The sequence below is a fragment of the Maniola hyperantus genome, chromosome 5 (assembly GCF_902806685.2).
Source record: "Maniola hyperantus chromosome 5, iAphHyp1.2, whole genome shotgun sequence".
NCBI lineage: Eukaryota > Metazoa > Arthropoda > Insecta > Lepidoptera > Nymphalidae > Maniola > Maniola hyperantus.
Window position 1 is genome coordinate 9,449,287 of NC_048540.1, and position 26,247 is coordinate 9,475,533.

General features: G+C 34.8%; 3 protein-coding genes across 3 annotated transcripts; 1 reads left to right on the plus strand and 2 right to left on the minus strand.

Annotated features, from left to right (window-relative positions):
* Positions 1–1,180: 1,180 nt before the first annotated feature.
* LOC117982104 (uncharacterized) lies at positions 1,181–5,156 on the minus strand. The gene is made up of 3 exons (XM_034968396.2): positions 4,978–5,156; positions 2,655–2,834; positions 1,181–2,183 (listed from the first exon to the last, which is right to left on the minus strand). The coding sequence occupies exons 1-3, from the start codon at positions 5,130–5,132 to the stop codon at positions 1,337–1,339; spliced, it is 1,182 nt and encodes a 393-aa protein (XP_034824287.1). The 5' UTR covers positions 5,133–5,156; the 3' UTR covers positions 1,181–1,336.
* A 1,771-nt stretch (positions 5,157–6,927) lies between these two features.
* Positions 6,928–10,147, plus strand: LOC117982105 (endocuticle structural glycoprotein SgAbd-1-like). The gene is made up of 3 exons (XM_034968397.2): positions 6,928–7,718; positions 8,103–8,205; positions 9,474–10,147. Exons 1-3 carry the CDS (start codon positions 7,051–7,053, stop codon positions 9,651–9,653), a joined length of 951 nt encoding a protein of 316 aa, XP_034824288.1. The 5' UTR covers positions 6,928–7,050; the 3' UTR covers positions 9,654–10,147.
* A 4,773-nt stretch (positions 10,148–14,920) lies between these two features.
* Positions 14,921–25,673, minus strand: LOC117982175 (endocuticle structural glycoprotein ABD-4-like). The gene is made up of 4 exons (XM_034968474.2): positions 25,528–25,673; positions 17,574–17,698; positions 16,595–16,769; positions 14,921–15,346 (listed from the first exon to the last, which is right to left on the minus strand). The coding sequence occupies exons 1-4, from the start codon at positions 25,528–25,530 to the stop codon at positions 15,248–15,250; spliced, it is 402 nt and encodes a 133-aa protein (XP_034824365.1). The 5' UTR covers positions 25,531–25,673; the 3' UTR covers positions 14,921–15,247.
* Positions 25,674–26,247: the final 574 nt, after the last annotated feature.

Consider the following 26,247-nt stretch of genomic DNA (forward strand, 5'->3'; position numbering starts at 1 on the left):
AATAATAATTGCATTGTGTGTTTATTACAAACATCGACTTTAGCTTTTACTAGGTCTATAACCAATTAATCATGGAATCAGTAAAAAGTAATGTGGATTCAGTTATTTTATTATTGAGCGTTTTCTGATCAGAAAAAGCACTTTAAAATATAAGAACCTGAGGGGATATCTGTGTAATGCAAAAATCACATAGAACTCATATCAGCTAAGAGGTTTTCAGGAAAATTTAATATTTTCTTTTTGTTCAAAAATTTACCGGTTTCCCAAACATCGCAAGTTGTTAATGATTAAAAAGTTAGACAACAAGCTAAATAGCTCCATTCAGTATACACATCCATACTTACTTAATCCATACTTCCAAATGTGAATATGTGTTTTTTCACGGCCCATCTGTTAAACCGATTTTGACATAATTTGGTAATGAGATAGCTTTTTTCACAGGGACGGACATAGGCTTGACTTTATGTCCCGGAAGATCAATGAGAATTCATTCCCGTTCCCGGAATTTTTAAAAAGGTTTCAAAACACATATCCGCTTGGGTGAATTCGCGGCCATCATCTTTTTGATACAGAGATATGTCCTGGAGACGGACGTAGTCTACTTTTTACCCTAGAAAAAAGAGCTCGCATGAGATTTTTAAAACCTTTATGCACGTGGAGCTTTTTTCACAGGGACGGACATAGGCTTGACTTTTTGTCCCGGAAGATCAAAGAGAATTCATTCCCGTTCACGGAATTTTTAAAAAGGTTTCAAAACACATATCCGCTTGGGTGAATTCGCGGCCATCATCTTTTTGATACAGAGATATGTCCTGGAGACGGACGTAGTCTACTTTTTATCCCAGAAAAAAGAGCTCGCATGAGATTTTTAAAAACCTTTATCCACGTGGACAAAGTCGCAAGCATATTATCTAATTGATAATATAATTGGTCAGAGCTGGATCAGATCTACAAAGCCGAAATCACATTCTAAAGGTACATTATTTTCTGCCGCGTACTGTACCGTTTGCGATGCGTCGTGGGTAAAAAATAAAACTATACGAGGTAATTTCCGCTGTCACGTATTTTAATTTAAAATAATAAAACATTTCGTCATAAATTATTTATTTTATTTACGAATAATACATTTAACTTACCTAAGACTTAGTCAATTTGTCATAGTATATAGATTGTATCCGTATTGCATGAGTATCACATCTTTATTAATAAAGCTCACAAATGTACACGTCTATACCTTTCAGCATAGTATTATAATAATGATAATTTGCACAAAATAAAACAACCATAATTTAAACAATGATTAAATTGCTTACTAGTAGGTTTTTTAAACAGTGTGTTAAGCTGTGGTTGCAGAGCTTGACTGTTCAGTCGGAGTAGATTCAGGGGCATTTAATGAAGATTGCCTAGCCTCTTCCGTAGAAGATTGATTAACAGCATCCGTAGATATTGACGATCCGACGACTTCACCTGAATTCGCTGACTCAGGAGCTGAAGTAGAAGATAGCTGTTCATTAGAAGTGGTTGATTGTGGTATAGAAATAGGAGCCTGATCTGCTGAAGCGGTGGACGTCTGCTCAGATTCAGTTGTTGACTGAGCAGATGCCGCTGTTGAAGCTGCTTCAGTACTCACTTCTACAGTCGTTGACGTTGCTTCACTAAGTTCAGTTGAACTAACTTCTGCAATGGTAGATGTGGCTTCTGTTGTTTGCAGTCCAGCCTCAGTCACCGTTGATTTAACTTCTACAGCTTGTTCAGTGGTTGACACATCCGTATCAGACTTACCTTCCTGGTTAACTGCGGCGGGTGAAGAGGTAATCTCATTTTGTTCTATGGCAGGAGTAGAAACGGGCTCTAGTTTATTATCTTCAATAGGTGACGCAGGAATAGTTTCAGTCTTAGCTTCTTCAACTGGAACTGGTGCAGATTCGGGTTTTGCTTCATCGACTGATACAGATTTCGCTTTTTCAGATATTGCAACAGGAGTAGCCTCTGGTTTCGTTTCTTTTTTAGTAGACTCAATAGGTATCTCTTTAGCTTCAGCTGGAGCTGATGCAGATTCCGCACTGTCAGCTATTTTTAGGGCTCGACCTGATTTTTCAACTGAATTTGAAGCTGGAACTAGAACTGGAGATCTTGGAAGGTGATCGCCAATTGGCTGGAATCCATTTTCATCCGCAATGTAACTAGTAGAACAAATCTATGTTATTATCCATACTAATATAATAAATGTGATAGTATCTACTATCTACTTCTAGGTTTGCCTGTCTCACAGGACACAAAAGTAGCTTGCAAAGTAGCGGGCATCATCTAGTCGAATTTATATTCGTTTTATGTCAAAAAATAAATTAAAAAATGAATTTTTGTCCATCTATATGCTATTCGTTCATATAATTTACTTGAAACTTTGTACAGTTTCTTATTTATGGATCTTGTGAGAAGGTTTTTAACATAGTAAGTACTATGGAAAATAGGTGGCGCAAGTTGCAACGCATACCGGGAATTAGCTTGTGTGATATACAGATCTTTATATGTTTACTTCAAACTAAATACCTCTATGTTCTTTCGAGTTCAGTTAAAAATAAACTCACTCAACTAACTTTTCTACTAATTCTACCTTAGGTAAGTCAATATTAAACTGTTAGATAAGTACATACCTCACACTAATTAGAGTTCCATCGGGGGCTGTGTAGGAGTAAGATCCGCGCTGTACATGAATCTCATTGTTGTCACCGTCGTCATCTTCACCCCCTTCACTACTGCTTGCGTCACGTGCCCTGGGTAATATTTTTTCATACGCTGTCTCCTCCCGAACAATCCCATTGCCAGTTTCATAGCTAGAAAATATTAACAATATTTTTTATTTCCGTCTGATTTATAAATTGTTAGCTGCAAAAACGAAAAATATTTTTTTTATAAGTAGATAATAAAGTTTCCCGGGAAAATCAAATACATTAAATTGATTAACAACTTGATACAAGTAAGGAAGATAAAACTTAATTACTTATAATATACAAGCGTATGCTCGCGACTTCATCCGCGTGGACTACACAAATATAAAATAGGAGTATTTTACCCACCCAGGGGTGGAATTTTCAAAAATCCTTTCAAGTCAAGTCAAGTCAAATGATTTATTCAAAATATGTAATAAATTACTCTTATTGATGGTCTGGTATGGTGTTAGATTTGTAAGATTTAGTGGTGATAATTATTACGCAAACTTAAAACTAAAGCTACGAGAGCTTTGCAAGCTTTCTTAACGGATGCCTACGTCATAATAGCATGACAAATTTCAACCCAATCCGTCCGTATCAGTCAGTCAATCAGCTTTTCCTTTTATATAATAAATTTATTATAAGTATTGATATAGATTTACAAGTAGATGTTATTAAAATTATGTATATTGAAAATAAGTGTCCTTTGATAACATAAAAATATATCTTTATTCCTAAAAACGTGCTTTTAATACTAGTCTGTGCAATATACCTAATATTACATATTAAATAACATAAGGGGAATATCCTTATATCGACTGACTCACGTTGCCGCTGTAAAGATTAAGAAATTTGGAAAGCAGTGGTGAAGGTCAAGTCTTATATTATTTTGACGTAAGGAAAAAAACTATTTATGGGATTTTTGATAACTTTCAACCTTTCGGAACGAAACACAGTATTTTTGAAATTTCTGAAAAATAATTCTCGATGCTAAACAAAAAAGCTTTCCTTAAAAAAATATATAAGTTTTATTTTAATTGTTGAACAAGTAAATAAATTGAGACACGATCTATATATTTTATGAAAACTTTTTCCAAATTAATATTTATGTGTTGTTGTGGTAAATTAAAACTACCTGACTATTCATAAACACTTGTAAAAAGTTTACATGAATAAAAAAACATTCTATTCTATTCTATTCTATTGTGTCTATAGTTGTGAGATTTCCGTAAAAAAGTTTTCAAGTTACTCAAGCTCAAAAATGTTCATACAAATCTTTGATGCTGTGTAACTTTAGAAGTATATTTTAAATTAAAAAAGGAAAAAGCTTGGAATATAATCACAAAAAAAATTCAAACATAAACTAACGAAAAAGAAAGTCATAGCAAATAATGGAAATAAAAATATACTTATAAAATTAAGTCAACCATAAAATGTATTTTAATCATTCTCTGCTTCCGGAAACAAAGGTGAAATTGGTTGTAATAAAATTAGCATGTTTTAATTAAACTTATTGATCTTGTATTGTGCTAGCGACCACGTGGGGATTTCGAAAAATATCTTATTCTTGTCTACATTATGATGGAAATCTCTGTGCAAAATTCCAGTTTTTTCGGTCCAAGATTTTGGGCTGGGCGTTGACGAGTCAGTCAGTGAGGCAGGACTTTTTTTTTTGTTAGGGTATTTATATTGTAGGGTATAAACGTAATAGCCGATTCCATATAATAGTTGCCTTCTTCTTACATTGAAGGGAAAAATGAAGATTACGTTGTTCTATTGAAAGAACAATGATCTAGATTAAGTAACAATGTTCTTACTTAACCAAAATAATTAATTTAATGTTCTTATCGTACTATGTAATTTGGTAGCTGTGGTCATTATTACAATTTTTCTATTATTATCTGAATAAACAATCTATACTAACAAGTGTCATTATCATCATCATCAACTCATCGCCGGCTCACTACTGAGAACAGGTCTGCTATTGGAATTATAAGGGTTTAGGTCATAGTCCGCCACGGTAGCCAATCGCAGATTGGCAGGTTTCACACACCTTTGAGAACATTATGAAGGACTCTCAGGCTTGCAGGTTTCCTCACGATGTTTTCCTTTACCGTTAAAGCAAGTGATATTTAATTACTTAAAACGCACAAAACTCTGAAATGTTCGTGTCCAAGATCGAACCTTCAACCTCCCGAATAGGAGGCGGACGTCTTAACCACTATATGACGATTTACTAACACAAGAATATTATAATCTAATTTACCTGAATTTATAAGTTCCATTGGGTTCTAACTCCTCAGATTGTGCCACTATCGGGATAACAGTGGGTTGCAACTTTTCCGGAGGTACATCGGCTGGCGCGGCAAGTATTCCTGCAATAATGCAACCCAATACCACTAGGATAGTTTTCGAAAACATTTTAATTCTCTTCACTCCCAAAAATTACTAATGAATGACACTCCAGACTTCATGACCACTTATATGTAAGACTCATCTATTTACACTATCCTCCCCCCGCCTTCCGTTGGAGCCTTAGCGTACGCTAAATACTTCAACCTTAGCTGTTGACTGAGGTGTTCTTCGGAGAATTGCACAATCATTGAGGTGTCAATAATGTGACACGAAGGGTGACGATCAAACGCGACTAAACTGCTAGACACTCCAAGCAAGGTCTACAGCAGCAATCTGAAAACTGCGGCCCATTGAGTTTTCAGTGGTGCATTCATAACAAACGCAATAAGGTAAACATTTTTTTTTAAATTTCAAGTGGCATGATGTACTTGGAATATCATATCTAAATAGTGAACGATATAAAGTGATGTAATAATTGTGTACCTACGCTACGTGTGATTCAAGTCTAACTTTTTTTATTGCTCGGCCAAATTAAGCTAATTTGTTTTTAATAGTGCAGTTCAGAAAGCACAGGTGCATCGTAACTGAATAGTTAGTTTTAAAATTTATTTATACGTACGGAATCTGTGTATGGCTTTATACATAATAGTATAGTCAAAAACACTTTATCAATGACTTACCCGCGATTTCGTCTGCTTGATCTAATTTTTAGCAGTCGGAGATGTGGCTAATTCCGTTGTACACCATCTCTCAACTAAACTAAAATGGCACGTTTGAATTTATTGCTATCCTGTTGTTGCTTGCGGAAATGGATAGCACTAGATTTAGACCTATTAATTTAGTTTAGTTTAGGGATCGTGTACAAGAGAATCGGCCCCATGGTATCAGTAAAAGTATTTACAGAAACAGATGATTCTTTCGGGAGATTACCCCCTTTATATATATATATATATATATTTTTTTTTTTTTTACAAGCAAAATATAATAAACTAACAACTTTTACCTATATATAATATTAGCAGAGAGACATAACATTATATTGCCTAAAGAGTTCTTTCAATAATTAATTTTACTAAGTATCTCCACTGACTTTAATAAACACTTCATTATTTATTAATGTGATCAGTATGGGTATAAAATTAGTAAATATACTTAATATTAGCCTATGTACATCTGGTATAATGTTCATACCTTTCAAATGGTAAAAGAATTTTTGAAATCGGATTAGTTAGTTTCGTTCATGGATTAGGGTACCTCCTTCATCTAAACTTATAAACTTTCAAACTTTACCTCTTTATAATATTAGTGATGCCCTACGACCACGTGGATGTAGGTATCCGTAGAATTCTTTGATTTCCGGGATAAAAAGTAGCTTATGTCTGTCTCTAGGATGCAAGTTATTAGGTCCTCTAACCAAAGGTCAAAATTTGTTAAGCTGATAGGCTTTGAAAAGGTAGCACTCGCAGTTGTTATATTAGTATGGATATGGATTTTGATTAGATTTTTGTTTAAAATAATTAATGGTTTCCTAACTGTTATTACGTATTATTGCTGGAATACGTACAAATCGCTTGTATACGAATTGGATTTACGTATCGCTGGAAGTTAAGTTTGGTATAAGCTTTTAGTATTTAAAATATTACTTTACCCCCTAAGTTCATAACCTGACACTTAATTGCCGAGCTTATAAAGGCATTGTAATAATTATTCAATAATATTATGTTAAAATCGAATTTAAACTACTTCCGCATTTTAACTGTATTTTGAGGTTGATGTCATAGTTAAAACAGATTTTATAAAGCACGAAGTGTTTATATAAGTTTTTTATTCTTCTTTATGTTGTTTGACTAGTGATTCTACTGTCTAAATAATATTAATAGGAAGAAATATCTAAGATTGTATTCTGATTCACCTTCATTACGCTTCCAAACGTGTTACTGATATGTTGTAGTGTATTAAATAAACAAATAAGTAACTATTTAAAATGCAAGTTATAGGACAGCTTATACTTTTGATATTTTCAGTTACAGGGACGATAAGTGAACAGCAAAATGGCTGGATTGACACCGGAAATAACTCACCAGAAATGAGCAGATCCTTCCTAAATTATAATCACCCTCCTCTATTTGCTTTGGACGACACTGATCCGGAAGAAATAGAAGTCAGAAAAGTACGTGATACTACAGAAAATTCTGATAACCCTGTAACAAATAACCCATTACAACCCAACAACGATAGAGGCAATAACATAAGAAGTGGGACTTATGTGAAAAGCTCACTTCCTGAAAAAATACCTGTTGTGGTAATATATGATCAAGAACCTATTTCACAGCGTGACAACAATAAATCAAATAGCGCTGTTGTAAAACCAAAGAGGCGTAAGCAACCAAAAAATCCACGGCCTTTAAATAATGAAAAGAAGCCTGAAGTGATCCCTGTCGAAAAGAAAGTTATACCCGAAGTTACTGAAGTAGTAACAGAAAAAATTCCAAGTACATCACCATCTCCAAGAACTATTGTGCCAAAAACATTTACTAAAAGACCACCTGAAGACAACCCTGTTTTCAAAAAGGGTGGACAACGTGATCCTGCGGTTAAAATAGTAGAAGAGACAAATTTTGTTTTCTCACACAGCGGGAACTTTCACTACAGGTAAGTCGTTTTTTTCTCCATTAACTAAAAACGTTTAAATGAGCATCAAAGTAAAAAATGTTCATTAATTTGTGCAAATTTTATTCAACCTTCCTGGCACAGTGATACAGGTTTCAGTGGACGTTCGTGGAGTTGAATCTAGCGAAGTACCTTTACCTATAAGGCTTAAAAGTTTTAATAATTGGTAAAGGTCTGGCTAGGCCGCACAGAAGTTTATCAAATTGCAGCAGTGACTCAACCCTTCGCGAGTTAGCGTACTGCAATCTTATGCATCGCCACTTATCAGCATGAATTTGTCATCAAATAAAAATTAAACGTTACTAAAAATATACCTACTAACTTAACTTGCCTACTTACAATTATTATATTATTATTTTATTACAGTTTTGAAGGTGGAGATGGTACAAAAGTGTCGAGTCAAGGCGAACTGAAGTCCTTTGACAACAACACAACTGGAGAAGCAGTTGTTGGTAGTGTCTTCTATAAAGTAAGTACCTATTTAATTTAAAGGTTCTGTAGCAAAATGTTAAAATAGGGATCCTTAGGAGTAAGGCACAACAGCAAAGTGGAGTGACGCTGAGCCGTAGCGTCTGCGGACATGCACCACTTTCGTTTGGATTATTTTCCGTGTTTTTTCTTTTATACTTATTTATTTCAACCATAGGTATATCAAAGAAAATAAGAGAGTTTGAAAAAGGTATGCTGGAAGAAATTATTGCTTTTAGAGACATAAGCTTTACCTTCGTCGACTTCATAATTTCTTAAAAAACCTAACCCTTATCCTAAGGTTGTCTGGTAGAGATCGCTAATGAGCGATAAGGCTGCATTTTGTATCCTACTTTTGTCTGTGTTTTCTGTTCTTGTATTGAAATTTTCCTTCTAGTGGTGGTGCAAATAAAGTGTATTAACCATACTAATATTATAAATGCGAAAGTGTGTCTGTTTGTCTGTCTGCTAGCTTTTCACGGCCCATCCGTTCAACCGATTTTAACTAAATAGCTACAGAGATAGCTTGCATCCCGGGGATGGACATAGGCTACTTTTTATCACGGAAAATCAAACAGTTCTCACGGGATTTTTAAAACCCTAAATCCACGCGGAGGAAGTCACGGGCATTATCTAGTAATTAATAAAAGTAACAATAACCCTGTCTGTGATTCTCAGTTACAACTGATTCGGCGAAGTAAAATTTGCACCAACAATTTTTTCTAATGGACTAAGTATTTATGTCATACTTAATATAAAAATATGTAAAAGCTACAAATCTGCATATATTATTATGCTTGATTAAATGTTTGCTTATTGAAATACATATAAGAAGCTATGATCATCTATCAGATTACCATTATAAAGGTTAAAAGGTGGCACCTTGAACTATAAAACTGAGCTCAGGCCATCCCAACATTATTTTGTAGTCTAGAATAATTTTAATATGTAGATTTTAGATATTACCGCCTTTTTGTACCTACATTTTAAGATCTCTTTTTTTGTAACCTGCCATTTGTGTTTTGTGGTGCAATAAAAAATATACATGCATACATAATACATAATATGTACTTACCTACATAATAAAAAATTGGTAACTAGCACTAACTTATTCCCGTGACTTCCTCCGCGTGGATTGGGGATCAGGATCGAACGGAACGTTTTATGATTCATCACGTTTCTATTATGAATTGATATAACCTGTCTCTGGACAGGAAAGCCTACTACAGGAGGGGCAACTAGTAACTAATAAATCTTGTGTATTTTCAGGATGACGAGGGAAATGACGTCAATCTTTCTTACACTGCAGATGAACACGGATATAGGCCTCACGGCGCCCATCTCCCAACTCCACCCCCAATTCCGCCAGCAATAGCTCGAGCCCTCAAATATCTTGCCACGGCCACAACACCGGAGCCTGTTACAAAGCCTACCAAAAAATACGAGTAGAACAAAAAATCAACTCTCGATAAATCGATAGTGTTCACCCAGCGTCATTCATAAACTCTATCGATAATATCAGCCGCAGTTTTTGATTTAATTTCTATCAGATTTCTATGTATAAGTGATAAGTAGTAGTTGTATTATTCATTAGTATCGAAGATAGCTTTTTGCTATTCGTTTCAGATAGTCTTGCTATAAATAAAGATAATAATTATTATTATAGTAGGTATCTAGAACTGAAATTTGAACTATTTATACTAAAAGCACTTTTGCTATCGATATTATAATCGATTAACTACATGAGTAATTTTTGTAGAAACTCTACTGCCAATATAAAATAGATATGTTTTCAATAACCCTCACTCCTAGATTTATAATTGTTTCTTTTATTGTGTTAGGTAAGTTTAGTTTTGTAGTCGTTTGTATGATGAGAACTTATTAATTCTACTGTTATCAAAATACATATATAAAGTTATGTTGAGTAATGTTATTCTTTAAAGTTTAAAATAAACAAAACAAGTTCAAGATTTTATTATTGTCACGTTGAATAAAATTTTCCATAATTTTATTATTAGGTATGACAAATTTTATTATTGTTATTCATTGGATTAAATTTAGAATAACGATTTCTTAGTTTGCATAACTTACAAAATCATTTCATTTAAATTTTTGTTAGAATATTAAATAATTTACCTCATACTATACTAAGAAACAATACTTACCTCTATATTTTTATTCATACTTGTAATAAAAACGCATCAAGTAAGTGCTCTTAAAAGATTTAGATCCTCCAAAACATTCTCGAGTCTGTGTGGTGTAACGTGGTGGTGGTGGTGGTGCGTATTGCCACAGAATATAATAATAAATAATAGTACTACGGTATTGCTTGCTTATCCTGCATGTTTAGGAGTGGTTTTTTTTTCTTATTATATAAAAATTTAGGTTCTTAAAAATCCCGTGGGAACTTTTGATTTTCCACGACAAAAACTAGCCCATCCCCGAGATGCAAGATATCTCAGTACCAAATTTCATAATAACATTTAAAGGCATGATTCTTTAAAAATCCCGTGGCATCACCACGATTTAAATATGCGATTCCTTACAGCATCAGGGATAAAGAGTTGGGTCCTCGAGTTCAACGATAGTCTTCACTTGGTAGGTACCTCCAATATAAATTTATACCCGACAGTTTCTAAATTCCATCAGTTCAGGTGATCAGGTCTCCTGCAGCATCAGAATTGAGGAGTTGGAATCCAATTTTTTTATTGAACAATGTTGCGAAGTTTCTTTATCGAATAAAAAAGAAACTACGCAAATCGGTTCAGTAATCTCGGAGATTTCGGTGTGCATAGGTAGAAAACACAGCTCTTCCTTTTTTGAAAGACGGTCTAAAAAGTAGCCTATGTTACTTCCTGGTTAATCCTCTACTTTTCTGTGAAGGTCCCGTCAAAATAGGTTCAGCCATATAATATAGTGACTCAAATCATTTATAATTTTAACGGATCGCTAAGTTGACTGCATGATTTCGCCCGTACAGTAGCCGAAAATAAATTCACCTATAGTAAAATAAGTTCTCTAAATTCACCCTTTTAAACCATTCCTGAATTCAGCAGCCTTGCCTGACGCAAATACTTTGTAGTTACAGGGTAGGTAACTACTTTGCTGCGTTAGCAATTTAGTCAAATTATAATGAACTAACTTATGACTGGGTCTTCGTTCGCGTGGACTACGCAAAGTTCGAATCCCTATTTTACCCCTTAGGGGTTGAATTTATGAAAATACTTTCTTAATGGATGCCTACGTCATAATAGCTATCTGCATGTAAAATTTATATATAACTGTGGTAGCCTAGTGGTTAGGACGTCCGCCTTCCAATCGGAGGTCGGGGGTTCGATACCGGGTACGCACCTCTAACTTTTCGGAGCTATGTGCGTTTTTAAGTAATTAAAATATCACTTGCTTTAACGGTGAAGGAAAACATCGTGAGGAAACCTGCTTGCCTGAGAGTTCTCCATAATGTTCTCAAAGGTGTGTGAGGCCTGCCAATCTGCACTTGGCCAGCGTGGTAGACTATGGCCAAAACCCTTCTCACTCTGAGAGGAGACCCGTGCTCTGTAGTGAGCCGGCGATGGGTTGATCATGATGATGATGATGTCAAATTTTAGCCTGATCCGCCTAGTAGTTTGAGATGTGCGTTGATAGATCAGTCGATCAGCTTTTCCTATATTTAGATTCCTATCACACTGAGTATCTATATCAATAGAACCGCTAATAGATAATCAAAAATATGCCTAACTGAAAAACATAAGTTTTTAAAAGTTGCAGTAGCATGTAGGTAGGTTAATACGTATTTATTTTTTCTTGTACAATCACACCTATTCATTATCGTCTATTCTAATAAATGAATTGTAACAATATGTAAACATGTAAGCACATTGTTAAAGACGATATCCGTTTATGTTCTCATCAATGACCTTGTATTGACGCTCACTCCAAACAAGTTACACGGAATGCTTAGGGCTCTTTCAGGGAGACGCGAGGCGTTGCGTGGTAGCGATGATATTATTGCAAAAAAATAATCAAATGAATCGAACATTTGAACGATCGATTGTTGATTTATTCGTCTTCACAAAAAATAATTGCATAAGTAAAAATCGACAATTCATTGTTCAAATTGTTAGATTTATTCGATTGTTAAGTCTGTGAATGTAAAGCGCACCGTCTTGAAAGAATAGCTAAATAAAAAATTAAACCAAATAAGTACACTATTACATTCGATTTTCGTTTCTTTGTCCCGCGCGCTAAGTAACAATTGAGTAATCAGTAGCGAATAGTGTTTCAGTTGTTAAATTGTTATTTGATTGCTATCGAATAATAACAATAAATAATCGAATAATTCTGTTGTTATTCGAAAGAATCACCCATCGTTAATGCGCGGTGCGTCCAGCATCGGTACCCGTAGTATAAGATTTTACGTCTCACCAAACGTTGCTAGAATTCGAGAATCGAAATACTTCCGCGTTATAGTAAACTGGATCTTAACTGCCTTGTTTTAAAGCTCAAGTTTGTCTACACATCTACAGCCAGCGCTCCAAGCGGAAACATTGCGAAATTAAAATCAGTGGCATTGAATTTTTTACTTCAATTCAAGGCTGTTTAGGTCCATTTTACTTTGATGTTATTGTGTTTCGACTCTCGAATTCTAGCGACGTTTGGTGAGACGTAAAACTACTACGGGTACAGATCGCGTGGTAAAATCAAACGTATGCTAATATATAATGAGTATGTTCATGTGGAAGCGTATTTTACGTGCGTTTTGCTTGATATATTATCGTAGGTCGCAGCTTCCGCTGTCGCGTCCCCTGCGGCGCATGAGTTACGCACGTGTCGCTAGTTTCTAGGAACAATTAAGTATATTCACACTTCTAGAAATATGTCGATGAAATCGTACTCCTTTGCAAACGAGCCCTTATAACGCTCTAAAGCTTGCGTGTCGAAGACCGCTTTTGCTTTCCACTTGCACTTGTGTTTGGTTTCTTGGAAAATGATGTAGTCTCGTCATTGTATTTTACAGTGACCCACTAAAACGTAGCTTTATTAATGTTAGCGAAAATATTACATGAAATATATTATTTAAACGATAGATAGGCAGTATCTTATGGTATCTACACTAATTTATAAAGTAATAAATAAAAGTAAATTTGTATGTAGGATCTCCGAAACTACTCATCTGTTATCAAAAACTCTTTCACTGATAGACAGCTACATTATGCCCGAGTAATTTACCATTTTATCGTGGACGAAGTCGTAGGCAAAATATCGTTAAATAATATCTTTTAGTGGAATTATTGTCTATCGTTTAAATTTTTATGAAACTTCTAGGTATTTAAGTACACCTACGTAATTTTGTGGTGTACAATAAAAGTATATTCATTCATTCATTCATTTAAAAAGAAAAATAATTAAATCATTTATTCAAAGTAGGTACCTACCTACTATTGTAGGTACCTACTCTTTTTGGAAGTCATAAATTTATGATGCCTACATATTAAGATTATTCGAGATTTATCACGAAAATTGGCATAAAATATTAAAAGGGAAATGTGGTTAATATTCTTTAAAATTGAAAAAATGTTGAATATTCTTTATCTAAGCATCTAGCGTGGTTATTCGTAGATCTAGGGTTATCTAGCGTTTCAGGGTCTAATTGAAGACTATGACATACCTGCTGATAGGTTTTATTGGTAAGGATGATTGATTTTACAATCGATGGGATCATAAATCTATCTTTAATTCTCGTGTCAGTTTAGGCATTGTTTTCCTACTTGTAAAACTTAGTAGGAAATGACCTCAACAATTAACACCTCTACAGCGGTACTATAGCGGTTTTGTCAACTCCAATGCTAATTAATTGTTTACGTCACTTCAAGAAGTCCAAGAACTATGCAATAGGATATTATGTTAAAATTGTATACCGTTTTGAGCCAATACATTGTCTATTTCGATTTTTGGCTTTTTTCAAGTCATCTGAGGTGGTCTTTAACATTTTGACGACACCCTGGCTCAGTGGTGCGTGGTGGTCTTAAAGGTGGTCCAGGGTTTCATTTAAGGACAGGAGCGATTTCGGAATTTAGGTACAATTTCTTAATTCTTTCTGGTTTGGTCTGGGCTGTGGCTTATTATTATCAGCCTAACGGCAAAGCCGTGCCGCCAAATGATTTAACATTCTAGACGATAATGCCGTATAGAAAGCGATAAGGAGTAGGTAGGCAGTAGGTACGGGTTTACCCATACTGCCATACCTCTTCTAACTTAGCCCGTTTCCATTACAAACTTCAACACCCCTTACCACCAGGTGAGAATGCAGTTAAGGGCTAACTTGTAATCGATTAAAAACTCCTGACCATAAAGACAAGGAAATGTAAACCACGGGGAAAGATATTAAAAAACTCCAGTTAGTCAAAGCTCTCGCACTCGTAGAGGGCGAGGTGTCTGCACACCTTTTGGTATATTATATCTAAATATATAAAAATATAAAAGGAAAAGGTGACTGACTGACTGACTGACTGACTGATCTATCAACGCACAGCTCAAACTACTGAACGGATCGGGCTGAAATTTTGCATGCAGATAGCTATTATGACGTAGGCATCCGCTAAGAAAGGATTTTTGAAAATTCAATCCCTAAGGGGTTAAAATAGGGGTTTGAAATTTGTGTAGTCCACGCGGATGAAGTCGCGAGCATAAGCTAGTTTAATAATAAAACAGAAACGTATCTGCAATGCATCTTTGGCACTGAATTTGCGTTTATTAAATAAATAATAAATATCATGATCATTTTTTTCCATGCAAATCTTAACTATCACAGTTCAATTGTTGAGCATTTATTTTTATACATTTTTTATTATGCTTTGAGTATAAAATTATCGAGTACCGTTTTGTAAACAAGCTTTTGTTAGATAAAAAGCAGAGATCTGCTTTTGAAACAATATATTATGTACAATTAAAAACTCCAAAAAAGCGTGTTTTCAAAGTGGTACAAGCGTGCGTCATCGTACATATACAGGTGGTCATATAATATATTGAAGAGTGCTTCTTGTCTAACTTCTTGAAGGTGGTGGAGGAGGCAGAGTCGCGAGATAGTCAAGTGCCTTTTGAATTTCCGGCGGTATTGGTGGCGGTGTAGGTAAATGTGCACCCTGAAATAAAACAATATATATATACCTTTTCTAAGTATTCCGAATGTACCTATTAAAGACTTCCATAACATTGCATCAGTTCATTTTGCTTGCTTTAATGGTGAAGGAAAATATTATGAAGAAACCTGCATGCCTGAGAGTTGTTCATAATATTATTCTCAAAGGTGTGTGAATCAGCACTTGGCCAGAGTAGGGACTATAACCTAACCAAACCCTTTTTATTCTGAAAGGAGAGCCGTTCTCGGTAGTGTTCTCTGGCGAAGGGTTGATGATGATGATGATGATAGCATTACTAAAATTGCATAAATGGGCACTTTGAGATAAAGGTTTGATTTTTGGTCGGGTCTATTAAATAATCTACTAAGTATTTAACCGGGATAAACAGATCCAAGCCAAAAAGAATAATATTCAATTGTTCATAGTCTTGAGGTAGGTAGCGGTGTTTAGTTACCAAAAATATTAGTTTAGTCAACCGAGGCGGTCTTGGCATTTAAAAAAAGGAGAAGCAGGGAGGAGCCTCATTATAAAAGTGAATTTTCAATATTAAGGCCCACTTATTTAATAATAATTAAAAATTATATATCATTACAGAAAAAGTTACTAAAAACCTGACTACGGAAAAATAGAAATAAAAAAAAATGTAACTTAACTAGGTATAAATAAAATAAACTAAAAATTAAGAACCAAGATACAACATACATACATACATTTTGACAAGTTTATTCTTCGGTTAACAAGAAAAGGACAGATATACTTTAAACACATTTAACAAGCTATAGTGCAACTGCACCTTTATATAATTATGTTAAGCTCACTTTCGAGGTCGTAATTTACATTGACAGCCTATTCAATATTGACAAATACTAAATCATCAATGTATATTAGCCGCCTTTAATTTTGGCGATAGTAAATTGTGAATTACATAGCTAAAACTCGTTAATAAACATATTTAAATGCAAGTAATTACGTATAAATAACATGTAATATTAGCACATCTACACAAATACTTTTTCATTTATGTAGTATTGCTAAGATTACCTATCGGCTTCGCCTACATAAAATTCCTAGATCCTTACTTCTATACCAGTATGAAGTACTATATACCTAAATGAAAAGGTGTGTCTTTTTTCACCCTTTACCACTGACCCTAACAAAATTGGTTAGAATAGCAACCTGGAGATGGACTTTTTATACCGAAAAACTACGATGAAGTCTCGAGCATCAACTTGTAGGTAATATTATTATTACCTCAGGTCTGAATCCATTTTCATCATCTGCGACGTAGTTGAGACTGATGACAGTACCATCTGGCGCCGTGTAACTGAATGCACCCTGGGCTACTATTACGTCATTGCTGTCTGGGCTACTGGCTTTCTTCAGGGTGCCGGTTTCATCTGCTTTGATGCCATTTTCTGTTTCATAGCTAAAACAACAGATTTATTTATTAATGATATTATTAAATATTTTAAAAGCAGTAGATACATTACATACGTATCTCACATGAGTTACAAACCGCTATCTTTTCTACTCTCGTGCGTTTTCTATTTTCTGTCTTACTAATCACGCGAGTACGAATTTTACAGGTACACTATGTAACATGAACATTTCTATGGTATTATGTCTTATCATATTAGAATAAAGAATAAACTTAAAGATTTTTTTTATAAAAGGTGTTTATACGACGAGACAATGGCTGAAATAAGCACTAGAAGAAATTTAATATTAGTAAATATACTTTCTTCGCCTTTCTTCCGTCATTAAAAGCTGAATTCAGTCATAAATCATAATGTGTATACAAATAATCGACGCTGTAGCGGCCAGTAGGGCCTACGCAGCATAGTCAATCCGAAACAACACAAATGAACGTTTGTCTTACATTTTCAATTTCCGTAAAATATTTATAGTTGACAGTTTTAATTAACATACCTAATTGCATACAAACATAAATACAGATTGACAAAAATACCTAATGAAATCATTAACACCATCATATTAATTGTATATTTGATTTCCGTTTCGTTCATACATATAATATGAACAGTTTGTTTGCCTACTAAAATATTTAACACTGCTGATCCGCCCGGCTTCGTTCAGGTGGAATATTCACATTATATATTATAGCCACTTAGTTTGGATTAAGAAGCTTTCTTATCATGAAAGAAACAGTTTCTAGATCAATTATTTCGTGTTGGACCTATGAAGTTCACACTTAGGTATAAGTACCTACCTGTAGACATAAGATCCATCGGCTTGCTGATCAAATTCTTGTTTGAGGATTGCAATAACTTGATCTGCAGGCTTTTGTGGTGCTGAAGCCGCTATCGCTACCACCGCAAGGAGAATTAAGATCCTCTGAAAATGTTCAGAATTATATGGTACATAAGTATGTAAGTATTTGTCTTAATCTTAAACGTTGTTTTAATCTAGAACTGATATTATATAAATAATCTCTATGTGTGAATTTAAAATTCGGCTTCCGTATATTTGTGTCCGCAAAACTCAAAAGTAGTCGACGAATTGAATATTTTACACAATCTTAGATTTTTACATAAGAATGTTTTTAGATATACATTTCATCTCGAAGTTACGACGGGAACAAGAATTATTTACTTCCCTAATAATAGTAAATTAATGTCAGACTGAGCCACGTGAAACGTTGCCAGATTAAGCAAGAACTAAGTTTTATTCAAATATAATTTTCTATAGATATAATATATTATGGTAGGTGAGGTGTAGCACAGAGTTAAAGTAAAGGTATCTATGGACTTATAGTAAATTAAATGAGTAATGCCCGAATTCTGAAACTTTTGAAGAGCCTATACAAAACTAAATACCTAACTTTTTTTATTCTATAGGTACAGAAAGTTTTCAATAAATTGTTATAGGTACTAAGGACCATTTCACAATCTCCAGATAATCTTTATCTAACGAATAAAGATGTTATGACAGTTTTTGTATAAGGATTTGGGAATCTGTCAAAATGTCAAACTTATCCGTGAGATAAAGATTATCGTGCGGTTGTAAAACAGGCCCTCAGTATAAATAAATGAGGTTCGTAAACTCTAAAACATTCTTCAGTATTCAACTTCAGTATTCAGCCATACCTACTGGTAGGTACCTAACGAAATAAAATAACTAGGTAGGTAAGTATTGCAAACTAAACTCCGGGTAGAGTGGGTACCCATATGATGTTGCTGATGAAAATAGTATATTTTGCTATAATAAGCTGTTAAAATATCATTTTAATTAATGAAAGATTAGAAACAAACAAATTTACACTAACACAAAACGCCTTATAATAAATTAATTATTTATCAACATTATGCAGCAGTGACCAAACTATTTGCTCACATTAGCTGGCAGGATTAAAATCTGCAGTAATGCCGAAAAATATAATTACTTATTCTCAACATGTTAAGGTCATTGTTAATAATAAATATTATGATGAGTACCCAAAATCAATTAGTAAAATAAAAATACGAAATAATTATCGGGTGCAACAACGCGGTTCAATGTATTTTTTTTATTTCTCTAACATTAATGTATACCACTCTACATAATGAAAAAAATGGGATGAATATTTCTTAGAGAAATCAGAATCTTATGATGTTTGCTGCTTCACTTCTCATAATATTATATTCCTCAATATTCCTATATAATTTTTAATAGCAATTTAATATTACGCCGAGGAAGTGAACGCCTCGAATTATATCTAAAGGTAGGTACTAAGTAGGTAGCTTGTCTGCTAATACTTTTCAAAAATATGTTTTCTTCAAGCTATCGTCATAGTTTTCCATTTATAGGTACCTAGTTATTGTTATCAGTACCCTAATTATTAATGATTGGTCACAAAATGTTACATTTATAGTCGTTGTACAAAGGTCTTTATAACCACTGATCGCTAATTATTGTCACCTTTAAACAAAACAATGTCTGTTTAATAGCGATTAACCTTCACATGTCAATAATACACGCCATCTTCACTTATCAATGATACTATAAACTATAGTATCATAATAATATTTATCGAATTTTGGCTAGACAAGAAAATTATAGTCAAAATCTCACAGGGGGGAAAAAAGTTAATGATTAAAAAAACAGTTCTCAATATAAAGCGTTAATCTATTTTGATTGCAGGATAACTATAATATAAAACGAGTTCATTAGTAAACATGTATTTATGGATATAAATCAGAATTGATTTCTGACAAGACTTTTTGTTCACATTGAAATCATACAAGTTTTTGTGAGCAACTGTGAAGCCATTATGCGGATACAGTTCATGCAATTCACGAAGGCGAGTGAATCTTACTTGTGGTTACGTCGTATACATGGACATTGTGTAAGTGTGCCAGCACCGTCGGACAAATCAGTCGCGAGCAGGCGCTCGCAAACGCACACATGTACTTATTACTTACACACAAGCATGAGAGACTCGCCCTCGTGAAATGCAAGAACTACCATACTGCGGTATTTAAAATGACTTCTACTTTGGAGGTTGAATATTAACTACTTGATGATGTTCGTCCTATACTTACTTAAATTTTTTGTTAACCTACATTTATATTAACTAGATGATGCCCGCGACTTCGTCCGCGTGTATTTAGATTTTTTGATAATCCCGCGGAAAATCTTTCATTTTCGGTGATAAATGTTTTGGCACAAATAAATCTTTGGCAAATTAAATATATAATAATTAAATTTGGCATGCAGATAGCTATTATGATGTAAACATCCGCTAAGAAAGGATTTTTGTAAATTCAACCCCAAAGGGGGTAAAACAGGGGTTCAAAATTTATGTAGTCCACGCGGATGAAGTCGCGGGCATAAGCTAGTAATCTCTAAATTGACAGTTCTAAAATTAGTAGCTTTTTCTGCAGGGAGCATTATGAAAAGCATAGCAATACATATCTGGGGGCACGGTAGTGCCCCCGCCAAGTCGAGCAAACAAAAGCACAAAGGCACAACCGTACCATCCTTTTTGTGCGATATATACATTTAGATCGGTGAATTTAGTTTAGTTTTTGGTGACTATGTACCCATTTTGAAATAAATTATTTGAATTTGGACTTGTTTTATTGATTGATCGTGTCCCACTCTGCACGATATTTTACGAACTTTTCATACGAAATATCACCAGCGTCGAAGCTTACCTTGTACCAACTCGGTATTAGGATTTGTTAAAAGCGTTCAACTCATTTACGTTAGATGGAGCTACTTGGAAAACTTTATACAATTTAAATTCAGAGCCTCAATAGCTCAACCGGTAAAGGAGTGGACTGAAAACCGAAAGGTCGACGGTTCAAACCCCGCCCGTTGCACTATTGTCGTACCTACTCCTAGCTTAAGCTTGACGCCTAGTTGGAGAGGAAAGGGGAATATTAGTCATTTAACATGGCTAATATTCTTTTCAAAAAAAAAAAAACATTATGCGTACAATCTGAGAAAGGATTCGATTATGTATCAACTTATTTAGTACGGTACCTAAACCATACTTTTGTACATGCAAAGCAAATATGGCGTGTCCTTTCTCAGATTGAAATTGAAAATTGAAAGTATTATGTTTTACAATATAACCAAGGTTCACTTTTCGACTCTTATTGTTTCTACTTTGATCAGTTCAGTGCTTAAAAGTATCTATGGTGAGCGTTCCTATTCAAACTATCTCTTCTCTATCTACGAGTCTTGTCTCTACTTTCATTCTAATTTCAGTTACTCTAACCATATAGATATCAGATAAGTAAGCTTTTATTTTTTCCGAATCATCTTATGTGTGCCCGATTTTCCATAATTTTACGTGCCTATGTAAATTGTAATTTTTTTTTATATCTATAATTCTACATAATTATACAAGCTTCGAATTAAATTACAAATTAGATGTTTTACTTATCTAAGATGACAGCCATGATATTTAACGCCTTGTGATTTTATATCTACTTTACATGCATAATCTGAGGTAAAGTATAAATCGCCTATAACAAAATACCTACGCGTGTGTTTTTTAATTGGGACAGTATGGGGATTTTATTTTTATTTCATTAAGATACAAACTTAGCCCTTGACTGTAATATTCTCACCTGGTGGTAAGTGATGATGAAGTGAAGATGGAAACGTGCTAACCTGGAAGGGGTAGGTATGGCAGTTTTTACTAACTTAGGTACCCCTTTGGTTTTTATACGGCATCGTACTGGAATGCCAAATCGCTTGGCGGCACGTCATATTCGGTAGGGTGGTAACTAGCCACGGCAGTAAATTTTTTTAGGCTTCACCTCCCACCAGACCAGACCAGAGAAAATTTACTGCCGGGAATCGAACCCGGGACTTCCCGCTAATAAGACCACAGCGCTCACCAGTGCGCCACTGAATTGGTTGCAATCCAAAACCATACTTTACAGCAATAGGTACCATACCTACTCCTACAGCAAAACTGTATAAGGCCCGGTTTCGACCGAAGCGGAGCGGAGAGATGTGTTCAGACGACCAATCAGATTTTTAAAAGATGACGTAATCATTTTCTCACATCATCTATTAAGAATCTGATTGGTCGACTGAACACATCTCCTCTCCGCTCCGCTTAGGTCGAAACCGGGCCTTAGGAACCTTTAGGTCTTTTTTGGGTGACATATTGTGTGCAGCATATCGATTGATCACGATGTTATCTAGGAAGTATAAAATTCGAAGTATTTTATAATTGGAAAATCATAAATTCGTTTCTCGGTATACTAATGTATAGCTCGAGACAGGTCGAGGTGGCAATCGGGGTGGAGACGCCGCGCTCACCCGCACAGCCTCCGTGCTAACCCGGTGCGGGCGAACGCGGATGACGTGCGGGTGCGCGAGGCATCCCCCCGCCTCATACCTAACTATTGCCATCTTGACCTGTCGCGCACTATGTCTGCATAATAAAATAACTGAGTTTCGCAATAATGAGTTGTGGGAAAATGACACAGAATTTGAGAGTCGCCTCGACAAGACAATGTCCAACATGCTAAAACAAAAGGTATAAACGACTAATTAAGCGCTCGCACGCCTTCAGAAAATACAGGGACGGAATTAGAGCTTGATGGTGATGATGATGTTGTTAAATATAAAATGAGCGTTTTCTTTTCATTAAATGTCTGATTCAGTTTTCTTTTCGCGTTATTTAATTTTGTGTGTAAAATCCATATTCTATCCATATAACTTAGTAAGTATTATAAATCTGTCTGTATGTCTGTCTGTTGTCAACGAATTTAACGTTTGGTTCATACTTAGACACCTTGCATCCGCTTTTTATCCCATAAAACCAAAGAGTGCCCACGGAACTAAAAAAAGGGATTTTATCTAGGTACCCGGATAAAGTCGCGAGCATCATCTAGTATTCAATAAATTCTATTAGTCTTTGCTTGCAAAACATACCAACAAATAGTTGTATCTTGTGATGTATTGGTTAAGGTTTGAACTTAGCATAATATTTCTCTGCGCTAAGGCTAGAATATCCAAACAAAACGATTAGCAAAGGTTAGTGCTGTGGATGCAGTAAATGCACAACACGTTACGTAAGGCACGCGCGACAAAACACTCGCCCTCTGCAATAGTGCATCTTCTAAGGCGGCCTACACACTATATTCATATATTCGAATTTAGAATTAAATAAAGCAAACTGAATTTTTATTAATGGCAATCTTTTATTTAAATATGGCATCATTATTTTACAATTTGGCATAAGCTCCTGTCAAAATGCTTTGTTGAAGTAAAAATTCTACTATAATCCAAGCATTTTCGTTTATTTATTTAAAAAGTTAGGTATAGTTGAAACCAACCACCAGCGCATCTAGATTTCCCTCTACCAGTAAAAGATAGTTTTACAAATTGTTTACATTGCCTCATATTCGAGTTAGGATTTTTCAGTAACTACAAAGAAACGCTTCCTCCGATACCCTAAATCTATGTAAGCGAAGTACAACAGAATTAACAAGCGATAATTTGAACTTTTTCTATAAAAAATAACTATGTACCTACTACGAAAGAAACACATATATAAGTATAGTTCGCAACAGATTGAGATGGCAATCGGAGTATGAGGTGGGGGGATGCCCCACACACCCGCACGTCACGGCCACTGTCCCGCACCAGGTTAGCGCGGGGGCTGTGCGGGTGTGTGGGGCGTCCCCACCCAGATTGCCATCTCGACCTGTTGCGTACTATACTAATTCATCGTGATATGATAACAGTCCTCAGATTATAGGGACCAAGCTGTTCGTACCGACTCAATAATTACATTAGGTATTATAGTCTCTGACTGTACCTATTGCTTCACATAAAATGTAAAATGTGTAGCAACCCTAAGGTAAACCACACATATTATTTTACTGTAATACCTATTATGTATGAATATGAAAAATATGTAAACGACAATGTCATTTACATTTATATTATTATAAACGTATGCGCAGATTTATATAAAGCCTTAGAGTAAATACCAACAACATATTAATTTTGATGTTTGAAATATTATCATTATGAAAATTGAAAACAAAAACAAGGTCTCCATTGAAAGTCATCTTCATAATCATGATCAACCCGTCGCCGGACTACTACTGAGAACTTCTCCTCTCAGAATGAGAAAGTAACAACATGAAACTTTATGCTTAAACTAGCTGACCCGCCCCGGCTTCGCTCGGGTGGAATTTAGAAAATCGAGGTGGGGGATGAATTTCCAAAAATCCTGGAACACGTATTTCTTCATTAGTGACCGGAAACCCAAATACCAATTTTCATGCAAATAACTTGAAAAATGACGGACTTTCATAAAAACTTTCATTCCCTATTTAACCCACTTAGGGGTAGAATTTCGAAAAATCCTTTCTTAGTGGATACTTACTCTATTTACTTCCGTGCAACTGAGGAAGTTTATTATCATAAAAACTTGAATAGCTACAAAAAAGGTAATTTATTTTCTTGAGAAAATAGTTGTATTGCGATTTTCTGTTTTTCAAAATAATTAACATGAACATGTGTATGCAAAATAAACCTGTACTCACAGAAGTCACAGGGTGAGATTTGACCTAATGCTATTTCTGCACGCTCTTGAACTGTTGATCTATTGTGGTTGGTGTGGTCAATATAGCAAGGTAATGGTTAAAGTTATATATGTTACTGATGATCCATGATTAATCTTATAATTTTTATGTGACAATTAGAGACTGCGTTCACAATAAATTCTATAGATACTTCTATAGAATTTTGTCAGTCACGAAGAAAATAAGACAGGGAACTGATTTATATTACACTAGATGATGCCCGCGACTTCATCCGCGTGGATTTAGGTTTTTAAAAATCCCATGGAAACTCTTTAATTTTCCGGGATCAAAAGTAGCCTATTTATTTTGATTACATTATTAAACTAAGTACAAGAGAGCAAAGGTCATGTAAAATACCATTTCACACAATATAAGAAGATACCTATATAACCTATATACAGTTTATTTAAGTGTAACGCTATACATCCATACTTCCATCCATAATAATATTATAAATGCAAAAGTGTGTCTGTCTGTCTGTCTGTCTGCTAGCTTTTCACCGCCCATCCGTTTAACCAATTTTGGTATAGAGATAGCTTGCATCCCGGGGAAGACCATAGGCTACTTTTTGTCCCGGCAAATCAAAAAAAATCTAAATCCACGCGGAATTATCCCGGAAAATTATAGAGTTCCCACGGGATTTTTAAAAACCTAAATCCACACAGACAATGTCGCGGGCATTATCTATAGTACATAATATTATTTACATTAGGAAATTGTGTTTATAAAACGTATTTAGGTATATATTATATTTTAATATACTATGCTGGATGATACTGGCGATCTCATTCGCCCGGTATTAGGATTTAAAAAAACTTTTTAAGCTATGTCTGTACTAAATTTTATCAAAAATCAGCTAAGCGGATGGGCCATAAAAAGGTAACAGATAGGGCAGACAGACGCACTTTCGCATTTAAAATATTAGTATGGATTTATTCAGGTATTTTTAATGTCATAATTGTGAAATTTTGTTTTAGGAATTTAAAGATTGAAAAAAAAATTAAAAGAAACTTTGTCACTATATATTTTTAAAGGTTAGGCCCTTCATTAACGCTGTTCAACATAGATAGATCGAAAAAAAAGTCCTCAAATAACATACAGAGGCGTAAGCCTACTTACCATTTTCAATGTGATTATCCGTGTGTAAGGATGCGCAAAGTATATCCCATGTGGTGGCGCGGCGTACGCCAGATTGTACTTAGCTTCTAATCACTTGTCCCTTTTATAGAGACGCAGGTTTGTCTAGCCATTGCATACAAGCTGGGGGAGCCTGCAACGACTGCAAGATGCAGGGCCGCATTTGAACGCGCCTTCATTTTAACTCATTGTTTTAGACGGCTAACGTGTTTCAACAAAGAAAAAATATTAATCTAACGATACATTTTCAATCACTATAGGTATGCATGACGGGATTTCTAATACTACTCCAAAGAAAAAAAAAATTAGTCTATACTTTCACGTAAGATTTTTTACACCTTTATTACCTGTTATCTCCCAAAGCCACCATGATTTATTATTTTTACAGTGACTGGTACTGCAATGAAATAATCGTTCGTCTAAATAGTCCAGTGAATGAACCGTCCATTTTTTGTTTATCTATTGTTTTACACATTTACTTATTTGGTATAGATAGGTACATCGACGTTACACGAAGTTATCCTTGACAGCAATGAAGATGCTGCTTACTCATGCTTTTAACTTTTATTACAATTTCAAGCTATAGCTTGCAAAGACTAGTACCTATAATATTTAGGTGCGGTTTTATTCCAGAACTTAAGTTTAAATAATGCATTCTATCATAACCCAAGTGTCGACAGACAAGTAGCTAGCGCAATTGTT